General features: G+C 39.9%; 1 protein-coding gene across 3 annotated transcripts in view; it reads right to left on the bottom strand.

The window, feature by feature from the left end:
- TSHR (thyroid stimulating hormone receptor) overlaps window positions 1-16,116 on the bottom strand; it is a 154,224-nt gene extending 138,108 nt beyond the window's left edge. Inside the window, exon 1 of one of the 3 annotated variants that reach the window (XM_072839569.1) lies at window positions 15,614-16,116. In XM_072839569.1, the coding sequence (XP_072695670.1) occupies window positions 15,614-15,783 (170 nt within the window). In that variant the 5' untranslated portion in view covers window positions 15,784-16,116. The remainder of the gene's footprint in view (window positions 1-15,613) is intronic. The other 2 variants (XM_072839570.1, XM_072839568.1) reach the window with 2 other exon arrangements.
- Window positions 16,117-22,173: the final 6,057 nt, after the last annotated feature.

Below are 22,173 nucleotides of genomic sequence, written 5' to 3'. Positions count from 1 at the left end.
GACAATGGGAGAGGAAAGAGAAGGAAAAAGTCAAAGTAGGGGGTGAGGAGCCAGGGAGCACAGATACAGTTGGAGGACAGTTCTCTTGCCTTGTTGGAAGAGTAGAGGATGAAAGGATGGGTGGAGATGGTTTTAAATTTTTTTTGTTGCTTTGTTTTTACAATCTGAATCTCTCAAAATCTCTATGTGATAAACCTGTGTTCCCCCAAATATTTGATAAAACATAATGCCCTATATTCTTAGTCTGCTGAATGAGAAAGACTGTCTCTGAATAACCAAGATCACTTTGTACATTTGAACAATTAATTCTTTGATCTTCAAAATAGTTCTCCAAAGTAGGAGAGAGCCGTCCTATGGTTTCATTACACAGAAAAGATGGGACACAAAAAGATTAAGTGCCTTGCTAAAGTGTTCATCAATAACTTCCTTATTAAGTGGGAAATTTCCTTCTTATTAATTTTTTTTATTTTTGCAGGGGAGGGGCAGAGGGAGAAGGAGAGAGGGAACCTTAAGCAGGTTCCATGCCCAATGCAGCGTGTGACACTAGGCTCGATCTCACAACGCTGAGATCACGACCTGAGCTGAAATCAAGAGTTGGATGCTTAATTGACTAAGCCACCCAGGTGCTCCCACTCCTACCCCCCATCTTCTACTTTTTACCATGACTTTAGCTGACTTAGCTTCATTCAAGGTATTTCCCCTCCCTCTATTGCTATTGAAAATGAAGATACTGTATATAATATGAAACCATAGCCTCTTCATGCTACCCTGGGTCTTTTTGGTCATGAGATATATACTTTCTATAAAGTGCCAAGTTTCTTATGAGTAAAATGAATTCTTCATAAATATATTAGAACTTCTCTTGTCATACAGAACTGAATCAGACAGAACCTTAATAGATTCTTTCATGCTTCGTAGAGCACATTTCAGAGCTTCTGGCTTTGTTGTTTTAGATTCCAGGGATTGAGGATGATTGTGAAATGGCAACTTGGTTATGCTACATAAGAAGGCCAGCCAAGCATTAAATAGGGGCATCTGGAGAGTTTGGAAATCCTAACAGGCTTTTCAGCCAAACTCTGACACAGAACAGATAGATCCTTACAGATTTATGGTCCCTATTGGGATGGAAACCGACCCCCCCGCAACATCCCCAGCTAGAATTTCGGTCACTTTACCCTACTGACAATAACTCCCCAGGGATGAATATCTCCGGAAGAAGATAAGCAATCTTACAAATATTTAAAATGTGCATTTTACACAGTGGACAAGTGTTTGGTCTTAATAAAGCTGCATAATCCTCAAGCCAAACAGCTGCTGAATGGTCTCTGATGGAAGCATGTCCTCTCCAAATCAATATAATCCCCACACGAACAGTTAAATCAGACCAGGTCTCACAGGCTCTCAGACTCACTACTGCATTTGTGATACTGGTCAGCTTTGATCAGGCTTCATTCTGGTAACCAGCTATTTCACAGACCGATAGTAGCTTTACCTCACATAATCCTCATAACTAACTACTCCATATGTGGGCATAATAGATCTTACTAGTTTGTTCATCCTGTGAATTGAGGAAACAGATTCTCCCACACAGTGAGTTGGTGGAGAGCTAGAATTTGGCCACACATCTTCTATCTCCAAGTTCCAGAATGGTTTGGGAAGAAATAGCTGAGAAGTGAGCTCTAGTAAACCTCGGGTGAAGAATAATCTTTTTTTTTTCATTTGACCTTTTATTTGTTCTCAGCAAATTTTCTTTATTGGCATATTGGTTAAATTGTTAAGTGAAGATATATAGAAGCCAATATTATTATAATAAATGCCATTACAAATTGGATATTGTTTGAGTTTTGTAGCTTGCCTATAACGGAGAAAAGCCTTTGCATTAGTATTGGCTCGTAAAAGGGTAAAAGAGTTCTGGATAATGGCTCATGCATTGCTTTTAGTCACTTCTTTCTAGAAGTGTTGACTAAGATTGCCATGGGATCCACAAGGGATAAGTGCACGGTGTTGCTCAGCCAGCTGGCTGAAACATTCTCCTTCATAAGATGGGTACTCTCAAAACCTTTTGACATGGGAAAGAGTTTTGTAGCTCTAAGCTTCTGGGAATAACTATGGACATTTTTGGCTTTCCAATAGTTATATCTAAGTGTAAGGCATTTAGACATGGAGTGGGACTACTCTCTACACCAAGATGCTGGAAATGAACCTGCTTGAAAAATCCTGAAAGTACATAAAGCTTGGCCTGTTTACATTTATTTCCCAGCAGGGCACTTGTCTGACAGCCCACATTCCTTTTATTCAGGCAATGTGGATGAAACATGAAATCATTATGCTAAGTGAAAGGAGCCAGGCACACAGGTCACATGTATGATTACATTTATATAAAATATACAGAATAGGTATATCCATGGAGACAGAGCAGCAAGCAGATTAGTGATTTCCAGGGGGCATGGGAGGAGAGAGAATGGGGAGTGACTGGGTGATCAGTACAATCTCCTGATGGTTTGGAACTAGAGGTGATGGTTGTACAACACTGTGAATGTACTAAATACCACTGAATGGTACCCTGTATGAATTTCATATCAATTGAGGAAGAGGATGGGAGGGAAGGAAGAAACAGGAGGGGAAGAGACCAGATTTAGGAAGACAGCTACTATAGAATAGAAGAGAGAGCCTTGGATTTGGAGCTAGGGGACCTGAGTTTGAATACTCTCATTTACTAGCTGTGACATAAAAGATAAGAGAGATGACATTTCTGTGTCTCAGATTCCTCATCTCAAGTAGAGTCAAACAGAGATGTATGAGTCCCAAGTGAGATACCATATATGAAAACATATTGCATGGGGCTGGACACAGAGTTGATGCAGTACATAATTAAGCTAAACAACAACATCAACAACAAGAAACCAACAGTGACAGATTTTTAAGGCAGTACAAAAACCCATTTAATTCATATTATAGCTCAAACTGTTATTATGTAATAGAAGTAACACATGAATAATTCTTAAGAGATAATCATGGCAATTTTCAGAAATCCAAAATACTCTAAGGAACTAGATGTTTTTGTAATTATAGTTTATAGTTTATTTTTCTGGTATCGAGGCATTAATTCAACCTAAAAATTAAGGTTATGGCAAATTCTTAACTCTGGGACTGTGTTTCAATTACATCAAAAGTAACTATTTCATCAACTTAAGATGCAGATTTCTGAAAGAACTTCGTGAGTTCTGAAACCAGAAATCCACTGATTGAAAGGGATGTTGGATTCTTCTAAGGAGATTTTTTTCAGTGTTACCACAAAGATGATTTTCAACAACCATGGGTACAGGATGACTTATTCTGTAGATGTCACCCAGTGCTGGTGCAATGGGCATGAATAAAATGGCCATGGGTGACAGGGATGGAAGCCCAAGATAGGTTCCTTTTCATCAAATTTCATCAGGGCCTTTGTGAATGACCAAACTACCAGCAGTGGAACCCTATACTATACCGTTGATAAGGTAAATTTCCTTAAAAAGAACAGCCAGTTAATTGATGACAGTTTGATTACACTGGACTGCTTCTACCCTTCTTTCACTCAGACTCCACATACTCTGTGAGAAAATCCTGTCGGGTTTGCTTTTATCATAAATCCAAGACTCCAGCACTTCTCACCACCTTCCCTGGTAGTAAGCTTGTTGGAGCTCTTGTCATTTTTCACCTCATTAACAAATATAGGAGCCTGAGTGCTCCTAGTAAAATGTAGGTCAGTTCATGCAACTGGGTGGGGCTCAAAATCCTTAATAGCTTCTTACCTCATCAGAAAAAAAATATATAGGGTAGCCCCCCGTGGCGCAGCGGTTTAGCGCCGCCTGCAGCCCAGGGCGTGATCCTGGAGACCCTGGATCGAGTCCCATGTCAGGCTCTCTGCATGGGGCCTGTGTCTCTGCCTCTCTCTGTCTCTATGACTAAATAAATAAAATCCTTAAAAAAAAAATATATATATATATATAACATATCCTTTTACATTTATATATTTATTTATAGTATTTTATATTTATTTTATATATATATTTATATGTGTTAATGCCTTATAATTATCTACAAAGTACAAGATGCTCTGTCTCCCATAACTACTGTGATCTCATTTCCTACAACCTTCTTTGCTTCAGGCACATTTTTCTCCTTGTCACTTAAACATGGGAGCATGTTGCTCCCATGTCCCCCCTGACTCTAGGTTTTTGAATTTATTCAGAATTTTTTCTCCCTACCCACAGATGTCAGTCTGGCTTAGTGTTTTTGACTTCTTTGGGTCTTTAGTCAAATGTCACTTTCTCAGCAAGGTCTTCTCTGACCATCTAAAATGCAACTCCAGCCTTCCTTCTCCCCGTCCCTTCCTTTATTTTTCTCCATTATACTTATCATCATCTGATATTCTATGTTTCATTATTAATTTTTTTAGCTATTTCCCCCTGCTAGAATGTAAGATCAAGGAGGTCATTTATTATTCATTTATTATATCTTTCCAATACCTAGAATAGTTCTTGCATATATTAGGTGATCAGTAAATATTGGTTAAAAAATGAAGAAAAGAACAAACAGTAACCACAGCAAAACACCACCTGTCTAGAGTAAGATTTCCTGTCATTACAAATCTTTGAATCATGGCCACATACTCAGAAATAATTGGAAAGGGTATTAAGAGGGAAATAGAGCAACCACAAAGCCCACTAAAGACCTCGTCACAGGAGAGCCCCTCATTTGTGCCCTCCCTTTAGATCCTTTATTTATTGTCATGTACAGATCCTTTCCCTAAAGTTAGCCTTCTAGTTTCCCAGCTCGTAAGAGGATTGAAATAACAAAATATAAAGTGACAGTAGCTGGCAATAAGAAAAGACAATTTCAATCCCTCTCTGGAGTTGAGTAATTACGATAATACTCGGGTGTGGGTAAAATTAAGCTAATGCCTGCAAAAATGTCAGCCAAAAGCTTCATGTATCATATAAATACAGAGATCATGTTTTTGAAAGAAAAACTGGGATGCAGGGAGCTCTTTCCAGGTGCAAAAGGGGTGTGGGAAGTTTAGTGAAAATGATGATGATAAAATATTTGAATTTCTGGAATGTTCTGATGGCAAAATATTTTAAATAGAGCTGTACTAGAAAAATCCAGGGCAGATTAACATGTTACTCTATGTAAGAGAACATTTATAAGATGCCTAAAAATCACAAGTGCCTGCTTTGGAACACCCTACATATTCTTTAGGATTCATACTAGATAAAGCAAAGTAAGTAGAGTCTGACATCAAAATGGAACCCTTTAAAATCTAATTTGTAGCTCTGAACAAATGGAACCATTTTTCCCATACTTAAAACTTCCTTCAATTATTTAATTGCAGTAATAAAAGGCAAAAGAATAATTAAGCATACCAAACCAAGTCAGGGAGAATAGAAATAGTGTTGGTAGAATGTCAGATATAAAGCATTAGACACTTGTAAAAATCTGCTTTTAAATTACTGACTTGAAGAATAGACACATTTAGTGAGTTTCTGTATGAAGAGCCTATTCATAGGATAGACAAGTGCTAAGTATGAAAAAGTAATCATAGTAATGTATTCAGGAGAAAAAATATCAAAGGTCAGTAAGTTTTGATTTATTTTTTAAATATATATTTTAGTGTTCTTTGTAATAAAATAAAAAGATTAAGTTATAGTTAATACCAATGTACCCTTGTCACACACAAAAAAGTCAAATTATTCCAAAACATAATTTCTTAATTTTGGGGGTGGTCAAGGATACCTTTAATAATCTGAGGAAAGTTACACAATCTCTCAGCAGTGCCCTGATGTACTTGTATACAAATTTTCATTTAACTGCAGATTTCCAGGAAGACAACCATGGACCCCCAAGAAAGGCCATGAACTTCCAGTTAACAAATCTTAATCTGAAGGGTTAGTAATTAACATACTTTGTATAATAAGGAAATATTAGGGGATCCCTGGGTGGCTCAGCAGTTTGGCGTGATCCTGGAGTCCTGGGATCAAGTCCCACGTCGGGCTCCCGGCATGGAGCCTGCTTCTCCCTCTGCCTGTGTCTCTGCCTCTCTCTCTCTCTATCATGAATAAATAAACAAAATCTTTAAAAAAAGGAAATATTAAAATATTCAAATAGATCAGTTGAAAGTTAACAATTTCTTAGCTCTGGAGGGAAAAAACTATTTCAATTGATAAATCCAAATAAAATTCACTCATTTAACAGTATGTTTTAAGTATTATGAATTAGTTTTCTCTGTCTAGTACTTCATCAGAGATGATATAAGAAAACAGACTCATACTCCAGGACAGCCAGGGCTTGTTCATACAGGTGAAATAACTAGATATTCTGGATCCAAGTGTCTGAGATTAGGACAGAGTGGGCTTGGACTCTGCCGAGCAGGTCTGATTGTTGAATCTGAGTTCCTAAGCACACATAGCACTGCCTCTAAAAGCACCTTACTGGCCTCTTTCTGTGGCTGCCATTCTCTACACTGTCACTTGAGTTAAATTACCAGGATATTCAAATGGAGCTGCATTATCTTAAAGGCATGAGCAAATATTCTGGAACGTTATATATGAAGCCACCTGAAAAAGCTACATAGTGGAAAAGAGTTCAAAATTCTCACTAATTTTTTGAAGTTAAATTAAAAAAAAATAAAATGAGAGACTTCAAAGGAATGTCCTGCTTGCTCTGGATTGCTTCGTCTCAGATATTCTGGGGGCCCTCTTCCATTTTCCTCTTCCTTAAAGACACTACACTTGGAAAGTTTAGGAAGCACTGGTGGAATTAATTTCTTGGAGGTGGCTGTACAAAGGAGCATCTTGAACATGGTTTTAGTAGTGTAAATGTAGGGTCAGATAGGTAGTGAGAGATGTGGAACCCCATTAGATGTCATTATAGTGTCTAAAAATCTAATGGGGCCAGGAAAAATATTAAACAAAGGCAGAATTTCATCCACCTTAACAGGGCAATAAAACTCAAGGACTTTGAAAAAGAATGAAAGAGTATGAAGAACCCAATGGAATGATATAACATTGCTCTGGAGACCCTAATCCATGCATTCATTTATTGAACAAATATTTATTGGCTACCAGTCATATGCCAGGCTCCTTCTGGGCACTTGGGATACATAATTGAACAATGCAAACAACAATATCAAACCAAAACAAAATCCTTGCCCTTTGGGGAAAGACACAAATATGAAACATAAGAACAAATTATGTCATATATAAGAAGGTGCCAAGTACTACAGATTTGTTTTTTAAAGCAGGAATGCTAAATATTATTTTTCTTTTATTTGTTTAAGATTTCATTTATTTATTTGAAAGACACTGTTGTCAGAAAGAGAGAGAGAGAATGAGCTGGGGGGAGGTGTAGAGGCAGAGGGAAGCAGACTCCTTGCTGAGCAGGGAGCCCGACACAGTGCTCATCGTGGGACTCCAAGATCATGACCTGAGCCAAAGGCAGACTGAGCCATCCAGGTGCCCCAGGAGTGCTATATTTTAAATAGAATTATTATTAAAGCCTTATTGAGAAGGTAACATTTGAACAAAAACCTGAAGGAGGCGAGAGGATTAGCCATGGGGACATCTGGGAAAATAAGGTTTGAGGTACGGGGAGGAACCTAATGTGGAAAGCCTGATGAGTGTGAGGAACAGCAAGGAGGCCAATGGACTAAAAGCTGAATTATGAGTGAGAGTAGTAAGAAATAAAAAGAAAAATAAAGAAGGCCTGAACCATATAGGGCCTTTGGGACCACTGTAAGTGCTTTGGTTTTTGACTTGAGATAACTAGGAAGCCTGCTAGAAGGTTCTGAGCAGAGGAGCGACATGACCTGACATACATTTAAAAATATTTCTCCAGTTGCTGTGTGAAGACTAGTCTGTGGAGGGCAAAGGTAGAAGCAGGAGTCCTGTTAGGTTGCTCCTGGAATAAACCAGAAGGGAAGACACAAGTATTGTAAGAGAGCCAAACAAATACAAAATGTGGTTGACACTACGAAGGACATTCACTACCGTCTATGCGGGGATTGCAGATTTTGAGGTGATACCAAAAGACCAACCCCTGCTTAAGTTATTGACTCTCAGTTATGATGACAACAAATAAAGCCCAGAATGTTCCAACATGTCCCATGGGCCTCTGGACTCAGTGGTCTATTAGTAAGACGTATTAGTAATTTATTCTCCAATTTGAGACAGCTTTGGGAGTGAAAAAAGCTATTAATTACACCTGGATAACAGGTATAAGAGGAAGCTCCTTTTAGATAGGGAAACCCTAACTATAAGGAACCTAGGAAGCCAGTGGATGGTACCGTCAAGAACTGCAGTTCATAAGTGGTGGGGGAGAGCCCAGCTTGCTCAATGAATAAATATCTTTTAGGTTGGAAAAATTTAGAATTAAAAATGGAAATGAAAATCTAAATCGGACCCATAGTATTAATTTGCATTGAGTTTAGGAATAGTCAGTAGGGTGCTGGGTAGCTCAGTCTATTAAGCATCTCTCTTGATTTCAGCTCAGCTCATGATCTCAAGATGGTGAGATGTTGCTCTGAGTTAGGCTCCGTGCTCAGCAGGGAGTCTGCTGGAGATTCTCTCTCTGCCCCTCCCTCTCTCTAAAATAAATAAATCTTTAAAAAAAAAACCTCAGAACAGTCAATATATATTTGATATTTTCAGTATTTGTGTTATTTAAACTTAGCCTACTGGAATATCTAATAGATTGGCCATGCAATTTCAATTTAAAATGTATAATTGAGTAATTTATTTCAACCTGTGATTTAAGTTGAAAAGGAAATTATGTTTTACTGAATTTATTTGTAAAGTGTTTACTGGAAGCTGGTAACCATTTTAGGCATTTTGTATGTAACCTAGGGGAAAAAATTATGCTTCTGTGAAAAATTCTCCATTGACTAGAGCGTATTCTTTCAAGATTCTGAATCTGATTCTATGGGAGTTCTTTTACAGTTCTATAGATTGCAGATAATTGATAGCAATGCAAAAGAATTTTGTCTGTAGACATGGCAAATTCTGTCCTGTCTGGTAGAGCTTCAAGTGACTCTACCCCATCCCCTGGCTATAAAAGAAGTCACTTTTGCCTCCATTAGCACATTCACTTCAATATTCCTCATATATAATTTTTCATTTTGTAGATTCTTTTTAGACATAATTGCAACATTTTACAATTTCTTCACTGTAGTGGGTTGAATAGTGCCCCCCCCATTCACATCCACCTGGACCTCAGAATATGACCTTATTTGGAAATAGGGTCTTTGTAGGTATAATTAGTTATGTAGAAGCCATCCTCCATTAGGGTGTGCCCTATACCCAATGACTGGTATCCTTGTAAGGAGAGGGGAGGACACACAGAGACAGACACACAGAGAAGGCCATGCAAATAAAGAGACAAGAGACTGGAGTCCTGCCACTACAATCCAAGGAAAACCAAGGATGGCAATCAGTCATTGGAAGCTAAGAAGTGACAAAGAAGGATTCTTTCCTCAAACATGTCAGGGTAGCATAGCCTTGTCAGCATCTTGATTTCAGACTTTAAGCTTCCAAAACTGTGAGAGAATAAAATTCTGGTGTTTTAAGCCACTCTGTTGTGGTACTCTGTTATGGCAGCCTTAGGAAATTAAAACACTGTAGGGTTTAGAATTAAATAAATATTTTAGAGTTAAATAAGTATATAAAGTTAAATAAAATCTTTGATGTGTTCAATTTATCGCTGTAGGAGAATCATGATTTTACTTTTCTTTGAAAATTATCTTTTAACACCATTAACTCATTTATACCTCCTAGCGATTGAATGAGGCAGGTATTATAATTATCCTTATTTTACAGATGAAGAAACTGAAGTACAGAGCAAGTAGGTAATATTCCTGATGGGGTTCAGAACATACTGCTTCAAAACAGGACACCTTGGCATACTGAATATTTCAAGCTGGGGGAACTGGGAACTAGCAGGTGCAGACAGGACCTTGCTCTAGAGGACAAGGTCCTCACATGAGGGGTGTCTTCCCTATACCCAGAGGAAAGGAGCATCTTTATCTCAAAGACAAAAGGAGGATAATAGGAATTTGAAGGGTCTGAACTTATTGTGTCTCCCACTTTTCTACACTTAGCTCATCCCCTCTTCTTGTCCTATCACATTGTTCCATGACTTCCGAATCTTTATCAAACCTAATGTAAAAACATTCAGGTTGAGGGATGCCTGGGTGGCTCAGCAGTTGAGCATCTGCTTTTGGCTCAAGTCATGATCCTGGGGTCCTGGGACCCAGTCCCGCATCAGACTCCCCGCAGGCAGCCTGCTTTTCCCTCTATGTCTCTGCCTCTCTCTGTATGTCCCTCATGAATAAATAAATAAAATCTTTAAAAAAAAATCAAGTTTAATCACTTCCTTGGGTCTTCATTTCCTTAGAAGGATCTTTAGGTCCTCATTCCATGTCGCACAAAACTTATGTTAAATAAATTGTATGATTTTCTGCTGTTAATCTTTTTGTTGTTGTTGTTGTTACCAGGATTTAGAAGAATAAAAGGAAAAATATTTTCCCTGTTCTATATTCCCAAAAGCATGCCTAGGAAATGGTAGAGCAAGGCATTCAACCAAGATGATCTCACTTCAGAAAGAGTACACTTTACTCTCCTGCCCCTATAAATAGCCCTGGGATTCTAAAATACTTAGGATTCCTGGCACTTATAATGCTTAATTTAATAGATTTTCTAGAACTTTCTGAGTACTTGGAAAGCACAAAGGCTTTAAAAGAAAATATATTAAATTTGTACTTGTGCTATTTTTTAGTAACTAATTTATTAAAATATTAAATTGTAAAATCTTCCTTGAAGTAATTATTATAATTAATTTATAAATTCCTAAATAAAATAGTAAACACATGGAAAACTCAAGAAAGAACTAGTCGTTACATTTATTACTTTAATGAATCAAATATTTGTCTTTAAAACCAGTCATTACTCAATAAGTCTTTTTTTTTTTTGGCTTAAAGGCTGCCTCCACTGACATAAGAATTCACCTTGACCTGTATTGCGTTACAAAGAAAGTAGTAACATATTTTGTTGATCATCAGTACCTTTTTTCTAAGTGAATAAATCGAACTCTTTCACTATTCAGGTTAGAATTCTTCAACACTCTTCAAATGAGCAGTTCCATCCTCTGGAGCACCATTTTCTTGCCCTCCACCTCCACACCTGAAACTCCTTCTGCCCAAATTCTACTGCTTCAGAATGTAGCTCAAAACCTACCCTGAGCCCAAGTTTAAGTCAGTCCCCACCCCCATCCCTACCAAGTATAATCTCAACATATTTACAGAATGATATATTTATGTGATTATTTGATTAATAGTCAGCTTCCACACTAGATGGTAAGATCTCTGAGGACAGGGACATGTTGATGTCATTCCCCACCAAATCTAGAGCATCAGCACAGTGCCTGGAACATAGCCAATACTTGTAAATATTTGCAGGATGAAGGAAGTGATAAGCAATGTTGAGGGGATATAGCCCCTCTTTTGTGGGAAATTCCCCATTGTGTGTGTGCTATCATAGAAAGACCCAGTTCTTTACTGATTTCACTATCGACACCAAAAGTAAAAGAAAAGGAACCTTCCTCCTCCTACTCCACCCTAGCAGCTAGGACACAGCAAGTAACCTATGGCAGACAGATGTTCCCATCATGGATATCACTTTCTGGCTGGTGATTCAAAGTGGCAGGAACAAACTCTGGGAAACAAACAAGGGGTGGTAGAAAGGGAGGTGAGCAGGGGATGGGGGTGACTGCGTGATGGGTGATGGGCACTGAGGGGGGGCACTTGATGGGATGAGCACTGGGTGTTATTCTATATGTTGGCATTTGAACACCAATTAAAAAAAAAGTGGCAGGAACAGTTGAGAAATTACTGATGGCTGCACACAGACAGCAGCTACAGAACGAGGTGCCCATCACCACAGATGTCCAGTGGCTGTGGTTGTGATGTTGTCTATGGAGTTGTTCCAACCAGATGGTTGGCTATGGCTCCAACTCCCTGCCTGCCCTGGGCCTTGGCTTACTTTGAAAGCCTGAATCTACAATGATTCTGTAAATTACATGTTATTGTTTCAGAACATTTATTCCCTCCTTAAGCTAGACAGACTGGGTTTCCTGTTACTTTCCATCAAAAACCTTGAGTCATACACACAGAGAATAAAAAGAGAATAAATCATGGAGTCTAGAAGCATGAAGTGATGCCATCCTCGTAAGGCACAATATATTGGGGTGTGTTTGGCAAGCATGTGGGTGCTAAAGCTTTAGGTTGGAAATCAAATGTTATTCAGGTCATGAACCTGATTGTGACTAAAACAGTTGTGAAATATGGGATAAATCCACATTTCCCTAAGCATGGAAAACAGGTATGGCATGAGATTGCTTTAGGTGGAATACCCACATGGCATTAAATAATATTGAATCACAATGAACAAGTGATTCCCTTTTCTATGGTTTTCAATTTTTCTGATACCATCAAGGACAGCATGTTGAGTTGGTATCTCTTTAATATTTCTCTAACACTTATCTTTCTTTCCTTTTAACAAAAGAAAGTCAGCCTCAGGCTTAGAGCATTCACAGGCAATAGTCTTGAGCTAGAATATAATTACATTTGTGTTTCCAATGTATTTAGCTTTCTGGATTACCTCCTTTTTATAGCAAGTCATGCTAATTTCCCATTTATAGTCATGATATAAGCTAATTTCCCATTTATAGTCATGATATAAGCTTTCTAAATAAGTTTATTTCCATTAAAGAAGTGAGTTGCTTAAAGATACCGAGTGAGTAATAGCACAGGTGGAGCACAGATAGGGCAAAAATGCTGAAGATGGTGAATGGATACCTTCAGTTTAGAAAACACTGGGCTGGTCCATCAGTTAGAACCACGGATGCAGAACGCAAACAGTGGAAGCAAAATTCAGAACCTGAAAACAAGAATAGCCTCAACAGCTCCTTTAGAAACATTTCTGAAGGAACACAGGTGTGTGATGGACAAACCACCATTCCACGGGAGTTGGAAGGAGTTGGAGGGGGTGGAAGTAGTGATTGTCACTTGATGATGATGATTGTCACCATCATGAACCTGAAAGCAGGTAGGTCAAAGGACAAGACAAAACAAGGCAGCACGTTCTTGAAGAAGAATCCACATAAATCCAGAAAGACTGTCAAACCCCATCCTCCTCATTCAGAGAAGGGATGGTCCTCTTGTGTACACAGGTAACAAATGGCAATTCTCTGAATGAGAGTAATGGGTCCATCTTGCTACCCTTGGTATTGAGGTAATATGATCTACAATTATATGCCAACATTTAAATTTTTAGTTTTATTCTACTGGCTTCATTTAATTTCCTTTAAATCAGTAATTCTCAGGAGGAATTTTTTTTTTTAAACTAACCACATATCAAAGATTCTAGAATGTTCCACTGGAGAATAGGTATAGCAGTTCTCCCTTACTTCCTACATTCAGAACCACTGTTGTAATGAGAGTGAATCATACTCCCTTGGTGGGGGAGAGTGGAGAAGAAGATTCAGAACCACTGTTTCAGTGAGAACCACAAACAGTGTAGCTCTCTCCCATCCATCTACCAGACCACGAGGCAAGTGTATGAGTAATGCAGAAAGGGATAATATGTTTACCTTTCAGCACCATAATACATGGATAGAAGATAAGGCTTAGGAAAAAATGCTCTCAGCACCATAATAATTTGTAAAACAGCTAGGCAGTGGTTACACAGCATCGAGTTTCAGAAAGTGGTTACTACTCAGAACAGGTTTTTAATGACAAAGATCTGGTTTATTTCAGCAGGAAATGCCCCCTATACCCTAGATATAGTCTTCTTGTCCCCCCTCCCTTCCTCCCATCCTCTTTTTTCCTTCCCTCCGCCTTTCTGGTTTTCTCCTTCCTCCCCCAACCTCCTTTTCTTAGTTTCTACATATTTTCTCTCTTCCTTCTCTTGCTTTTCTTTTCTTACTTTCTTTCTTCTGACCATACTGGGGAAATGCTGGGTGAGATTTGCTTTCATCTGGAACAGAGTGTTTCAGAATGCAGCTCTGTGCTATTTCAAATCTTGGCACCACAACTTACAAACTGCATGACATTGAACAAATTGCCTCACTTTTTGTGCCTCAGTTTCCCCACCTATAGAATGGGAATCGTAAAATTATCTACTCAGCTGGATTTTGTGAGGAGTCAGTGGGTGAGTTCGTGTAAGGTGCTGGGGACAGCAATAAGCACAACATAATTGCTAGCTTTACATACTTGACTTCTCTCATAAGCTTTCCTTTGTCAAAAGAGTTCCACTGCACTCACCCCCCACCCTCCGGCAAAGATTTGAAAGTCACTTTGCCACTATTGCAGGTGTCTGTGGCCACTGTCTAAATTAGCATGCCATTTCACTCATGCTTTTCATCAATTTCTCTTCCATATCTCAGAATAAGTTCATTCCTCAGAACACCATCCCTCCTCTGGCCCCCCATTAATTTCAGGGTCACATTCTCCCCACTACTGTCTTTATCCAGTTCTTCCTCTTTGTGATTCAGTGGATCCCCTGACTTGCATCACAGACATCAGAATGCACCTGTTTGAATCCTCTCTTTTACCCAGAAGGAATCCTGGGTCCTCCCAAATAAATGATCTCACCTGATTTCACAGTTGATGAGAGAGGGATGAAGACAATGCAGGTTTCCTCCCTCCTCATTCATTGCCCTCATTGCTCTGCCTCCAATATTATCCTTTCTCCTCAACATTTGGTGGAACCATACACAGGATGACTCCACGTTCCCTTCCACGGTCAGAGCCACATCTTCCTTCCATGACTTGAAGTTTTGTCCCCTTTCAAGCAGCCTTTGAAGAAGTGATGTCTCTGGTTTTTTTTTCTCCTTGTCACACAATGGACAATCTGAGACTAGCATATTCATGTGTTCATTTATTCATTCAACAGGCTTCGGCTTGAGCACTAACCTATTCCAGGTCTTGTGCTGGGTGTGAGGAATTCAGAGTTGAAAGGCAGGGCCCAGGCAGCCTGGGTGGCTCAGCGGTTTAGCACCGCCTTCAGCCCAGGGCCTGATCTTGGGGCCCCGGGATGGAGTCCCACGTTGGGGGCTCCCTGCATGGAGCCTTCTTCTCCTTCTGCCTGTGTCTCTGTCTCTGTCTCTCTGTCTCCGTCTCCCATGAATAAATAAATAATAAACAAAATCTTAAAAAAAAAAAAAAGGCAGGGCCTCTGCCTTAGAGGTCAATTCTTGAGTTGCTATTAATGTGATTAATACCTGAAGTGAAGGCCAGATTCAGCTGGGCCTAGGCAACGTGAAGAACAGCAGCTCTTGAGGAAGGACAACTCTCACTTTCAACTTGTACCAAAGTTTTGTTACCTTTTCTTGTGTTAGGAGTAACTGGGGTGTCAGCAATCCCAAATTTGGGAAATTGAGTTTTTACTCATTACACACACACACACACACACACACACACACACGCCTTTGGCCTACTCTCAAGCTCGTCTGGTGCACTTCTGTCCACCTTTGCGGCTGCCCTTGCCTCTGGATCCTACCCTCTCCTCCCCCAGGTACTCACAGAGTCTGCGTGCTGGGTGGTAGGGTGGGGATGCGGTGGATATCCTTGCAGGTGACTCTGAAGTCATCCTCCTGGTGGCACTCACAGGGGGGAGAAGGACACCCCTTCCCCCCCAGGCTCCTGGGCAGGGCGAGAAGCAGCGCCAGGTGCAGCAGGGGCGGCGGCCTCATTTTCCAAGGGTCCCAAGGCTATTTCTTCATCCTCCACGGTCGTCTGGGCCCCTCTGCGCCTGGTTCCCGCAGACTGAAGAGCAGAGGGAGCGTGGGAGGGAGGAGGGAGCGCGCTCGCCGGGGCTCTGACTCCAGCACCCAAGAGCAGGCTGGAGAGCGCAAAGAAGTGGCTCTTAAGTGTTCGGTTTCCCTGGGCAACTCTCCGCCCAAACAAGCCTAATTGCTTCACGCTCCGGGCCCCGAGCCACGCAGCCCGCTCCGTCGGTTCCCTGAGCCTCAACGCCAGTCCGGGCTGTCCCTTCTGCTTTGCAACCTGCCCCGCGCGCTCCTGCCAGGACTTCTCCGCAGAGCCTAGTTCGGACCCAGCGCCCCGCCTCCTCCCGTGGGGAGCCTCCCGTGGCAGCGCCTGCCCGGACCACCTGCACGCACCGCAGACGGAGCAAGTCCCCGCGGCTGGGCTGTCCCGGGGCGGACGGGGGGCGGGGGGCGGGGGTCCTGCAGAACTGCAGCTCCTCCCGGCCTCAGAAGCCTCAGAAGGGGGGCGGGAGGCGGCAGGCGGGCCAGCCGGAGTGCGGCCGCGGGCCTCAGCGTGCACCCGGGCCGCTCCTCGTCGCCCGCGGACCTCAGCGTGCACCTGGGGCGCGGGGCGCCCGCCGCCTGCACAGAGACCGTGGCGCGGGGACGCCGGGCGGCGCGGGGTTCGCGGGGCAGCCTCGGACTCGGGAGCTGCGCTCTGGGGCCACCTGCTGGGCCGAGCCGCGAACTGCAGGACGCCTCGGCGCTGGACCGCGACGCCCAACCCGGCTTGTCCCGCAGCCCGGGTGGCTCAGCCGCTTAGCGCCGCCTTCAGCCCAGGGCCTGATCCTGGGGATCCGGGATCGAGTCCCACGTCGGGACTGGTCCCACGTCGATTCTGGTCGGCCCGGGAGTTTTACTGAGCCACATTCTGCCCCCACCTCGTCCCTCCACCCCGAAGATGGCACACTATCATCCACTTATCAATCTTCGCGCAGTAGCCAAAAAGATGACTTAAAAGAATAAACCGGGGGGGATCCCGGGGTGGCTCAGCGGTTCAGCCCAGGGCGTGATCCTGGAGACCCAGGGTCGAGTCCCAGGTCGGGCTCCCTGCATGGGGCCTGCTTCTCCCTCTGCCGGTGTCTCTGCCCCCGCCCCACCCTCTGTCTTTCATGAATGAGTAAATCAATCAATCAATCAATCAATCTTTAAAAGAGTAAATTAGATTGTCCCAATTTTCCTCTTCGAGGTCTTTGGTTGCTTACTAATTCTCCTTGGAGTAAAGAGAGGCTCAGCTCCTCACATACTGCGTGATTCCGTTTATATGTTCTTCTGGGACAGGGACAAGAGATGGAAATCCGAACAACGATTAGACCTTGATCAGAAAAAAGACAGGAAAGAACTCGTAGGGATTATGCTCTAGATCTTAGATTATAGGTTAAGGGGATATATACACATATTGTATATGTGTGTAAAATGTATATAGGCTTTTATTAATGATCACCCCCAAATGGAAACAAGCCCAAATTCCATTGGCTATGTAATGGATGACAGTGATACACCCATACAATGGAACACTCTTCTAAAAAAAAAAAAGGGAAATAATTTTTTTTTTAAGAGAAAATGTATGTAAACTCTTTAACCTAACTAGTAAGGTCCTACTGTCGAGGCTGGTAAACTTTTTCTGTAAAGAACCATATAGTAAATATTTTCAGGCTTTGTGGGCCACAGAGGATCTTTGTCACGTTGTCTCCTCCTTCTTCTCTCTCTCTCTTTTTTATTTTTATTTTTTTGCACAACCCTCTACAAATATAAAAGCCATTCTTAGCTTATATAGGCTGTACCAAAACAGGCATGGGGCAGAATTTGACCTGGAGGCTAAAGTTTGCGGATTTCAACCATTCAAGGTCCAGCCAGTCCCTACCATCACGTTGCTGGACCTGGAACAAGATGAGTTTATTATATATATTATATATATATTTTAACCTCTAGGATTTGTTGTGTCTGGAAATCTATGCTGGAACAATCTGCCCTTAGATCTTCACATTATTCAAATCTTGCTTTAAATATCCCTGCCTCAGAAAGGTGTCTTCTGAAAATCCTGTCTAGTGACTCCCCCCGTCATATCACCTCATTTCATTGTCACCAAACCACTTATCACTGGTTATTGTTATTGCTTAGTTTACTCATTTATTGCCTGTCTCTTTCTGATGTCCCATCCTCATCCAAATAGAAGCTCTAGGTGTGCTAATCAGAAATGAAAGAAAAAAAGACACACAGGACCCATTTCAGGTATGAGAGAGTTGACATTAGAACATAGTATACAGCTATGAAGAGGATGACGAGAGAATATTATGGACATATTTATGCCAATAATTTAAAACTTATTAATGTTCTCAAAGAAGCAGCTTTTTGTCCATAGATTCTATATTGCTTTTCCATGCTCTATTTCATTGATATGCTCTGATCTTTATTGGTTTTCTTTTCTTTCTTTCCCTTTTTTCTTTTGCTATTTTTTGGGGGGGGGGGGCATCCATTAGGTTGGATTTGTCCTAGCTTCTTTTCTCTTTTCTTTTCTTTAAGGTAGGCTCCACACCCAGCATGAAATCCAAACAGGGTTTGAACTCATGACCCTGAGATCAAGACCTGAGCTGAGATCAAGAGCCAGATGCTTAATAGACTGAGACACTTAGGTGCCCCTGTCCTTCTTAATTTCTTAATTTGAAAGCTGAAGGTATTGATTTGAGTCTTTTTTCTTTGATAATATTAAGGATATATTGTGCTATATATTTTCCCTATAAGTACTACTTTAGCGATATCTCATAAATTTTGATATCTTGTAAATTTATTTTCCTTCAGCTTAAAACACTTTAATTTTTAAAAATCTCTTCTTTGATTCATGGGTTATTTAGAAGTGTGTGAGTTTTCAAATATTTGGGGATTTTTCCAGATGTTGTTCTGTTATTGATTTCTAAAAATTTTCCACTTAGAGAAAAAATATAGTTTTTATGACTTGAAAACGTTTAAATTTAGTGACACTTGTGACTCAGAATGTGGTCTATTTTGATCAAGTGATCAATATACATTTAGAAAAAAATGTATCCTGCTGTTGTCAAAGCATGCATTCTGTAAATGTCAATAGGTCAAATTGTTGATAATGTTCAAGTCTTACTTATTTTTTATGATTTATCTACTTATTATGTCAATTATGAAATGTGGGTACTGAAATTTTTTTACTACATTGAGGATTTTTCTTTTTTTCCATTGCATTTGTCAGTTCTTGCTTCATGTATTTTCACATTCTGTTTACAGGTATATAGATGTTTAGAACTCTGTTATTTTCTTGGTAAATTGATGCCTTGTCATTATTAACATTGTTAACATTATGGACTTCTTTATTTTTTGTGATATCCTTTGTTCTTTAATCTACTTATTGATAGAGTCAATCCACCTTTCTTTTGCTTATCATTACCATGCTATTGTTTTTCTATATTTTTATTTTAACTTCTTTTTTAAAAAGATTTTACTTATTTATTTGAGAGCATTGACACAAGCAAGGGAAGGGGGAGGACGAGGAGGAGAAAGAGGAGGATGGGCAGAGGGAGAAAGAGAAGCAGACTCCCCACTGAGCAGGAAGCCCTGAGCAGAGCTCCATCCCAGGACCTTGGGGTCATGACCTGAGCCAAAGGCAGCTACTTAACCAACTAAGCCGTGCAGGCATCCCTATTTTAACCTCTCTACGTCTTTATATTTGAAATGCATTTCTTATATATACCATAGAGTTAGGTTTGCTTTCAATCTGACAATCTCTACCTTTTATTTTGTATAGATCATTTCCATATGATATCATAACTGATAATAAGTTTAGGTCCATATTCTTGCTATTAGTTTTCTATTTGTCCCACTTGTTTGTTTGTTTGAATCTTTTTCTCCTTTTAAAATCTCCTTTTGGATTAGTTCAAAAACTTTCATCATTCTACTTTATCTTTATTGACTTAGCTATAACTCTTTGGTTATCATAGCAGCTGTTTTAGGGTTTATAGTATACATTTTAAGTTATTATAGTCTACCTTCAGTTGATATTACACCACTTTTTGTATGATCTAAGAACTTGACTTCCATTTATGCTTCTGCCCTGCATTTTACCTACACATAAATTATGAGCCCCATAATACATTATTATTTGTTAAGATAGCCAATTACCTTTTCAAGGAATTTAAATACTAAAAGACTTTCATTAACATTTCTTTCAGTACAGATCTGCTGGTTATGAATGATTTCAGCTTTTGTGTGTCTGAAAAAGTATTAATCTTGCCTTCTTTTTAAAAGCATATCATTGCTACTTAAAGAAACAAAGATTTCATTTTCAGGATTTAAAAAATATTGTTCCATTGTTTAGTTTCTTGCATTGTTTCCAATGATGAATTTTTGTCATAATTTTCTTTGTTCTTTTGTAACACAATTTTTTTCTTCTCCCTCAGCCTGCTTTTAAGACTTACTTTACCGCTGGTTGATTACCATGTACCTTGGTGTATTTTTCTTCATATTTCTTGTGCAGTATTTTGAGGTTCTTGGATTTGTGTATTTAAAGTTTTCACGAAACTTGGAAATTTTTTAGCCATTATTTCTATTTCTTCTATCCCCTTATCTCTCTCCACTCTTTTGAGTATTGATTATTACACTTATATTGGGTTGCTTACAGTTGTTTTACAAAGAGCTCATTGATATTTTTTCATTTTTTTCAAAAGAAAATTTCTTTTTCTGTTTTTCACTTTCCATAGTTTCTTTTCCTATATCTTCAAAATCTTTTTTTTTCCCTGAAATATTTGACATGCCACTAATCCAATCAGTATAAACTTCATCTTAGGTAACATTTTCATATCTATAATTTCAAGTTAAGCCTTTTTCATGTTTTCCCTGTGTCTATGTAACTTCTTGAACATATAAAACACTATTTTGGTGTCTGTATTTGTTTATGTTGTAACAAAGTATCACAAGCTTGATGGCTTAAAACAGCAGAAAAATAATTCCCTACTAGTTTTGGAGGGTAGGAGTCCAAAATCAAGATGTGGTCTGGTAAATGCTCTATGTGAAGGCTCTAGGGGAGGATCCTTCCTTACCTCTTCCAGCTTCTGATGGTTGCCAACAATCCTTGATGTCTCTTGGCTTCCATCACTCCAATCTCTTCTCTGTCATCACAAGATGCTCTCTCTGCATGTCTCTATGGCCAAAATTCCTTCTTCATATAAGGACATCAGTCATTGGATTAGGGTGAACCTCAATTGATTTTTACCCAATTCAACTTGATTGTCTACAAAGACTCTATTTCTAAATAAGGTCACATTCACAAGTACCAGGTAATAAAACTTCAAGACATCTTTCTAGGGGAGACAATTCCACCCACAAAAATGTTCTTGTTTGGTAATTTTAACATTTTTGTTAGTTCTGGGTCAGTTTAGATTGGTTTATCTTTCTTCTTAAAAAGAGTTGCATTTTCCTTTTTGGCGTGCCTGATAATCTTTGTTTGGATGGTAGGTATTGTAAATTTTACTCCTTTTGGTGCTGGATTATTTGCCCACATATAAATATTCTTAATATTTGTTACCAGATGTGGTTATATTACTTGGAAACAGTTTGATTTTTTTAGGTGGGACCAGAGTAGCATTTGATCTATCGCTAGATATTCCCCATTCCTTAGCCAAGACTTTTCTGTCTAATGGTCCATGAATAGTGAACCGTGTCAGTCCAGCTGTTGGGAATAGTCACTATTCCTGCTCCTGTGTGACAGACAGGTACTTTCCCCTCCAATCCTGTTAGATGCTTCTTTCTCTAGCTTCAGTTTCTTCACATGCATATGAAGATGTTTACCTTGCAGAATACTCCATGGAGATCCTTCGTAGTTCTCTGGAGTTTTCTCTCTATGTAGCTCTCTTCTCTCCAGTTTCTGTCGTGCAGACTCCAGGTACATTGGGCTTTCCAGATTCTCAGCTCTATTTCCTTCATTCCGAGCATGCACTGGACTCTGCCTGGCTTCCTTTTCCTGACGCCATAGCCTGGAAATTCAAGGCAGTAAGTTCTGTCAATTCTAAGGCTAATCTTATTTGTTTCCTGTCTCTCAGGGATCATTATCCTTTTTTGTCTGACGTTTACTGTTTTAAAAAGCATCACTTCATATATTTTACCTGCTTTTTTTTTTGTTTGTTTGATTCTGGTGGGAGGGTATATCTGGTTTCTGCTACTCCATCTTTGCTAGGAATAGAAGTGGTATGCTGAGATTTGTAACTTTTTTTTTTTTTGATCTGTAAAATTTTAATCAGGATTTAGACTGCATGAAATTGGCTTGGTGGCAATTATAATGGAAGTAAAATTTCCTAT

Source organism: Canis lupus, chromosome 9 (assembly GCF_048164855.1).
Source record: "Canis lupus baileyi chromosome 9, mCanLup2.hap1, whole genome shotgun sequence".
NCBI classification, from domain to species: domain Eukaryota; kingdom Metazoa; phylum Chordata; class Mammalia; order Carnivora; family Canidae; genus Canis; species Canis lupus.
This window is presented reverse-complemented; position numbering and strand designations above follow the sequence as displayed.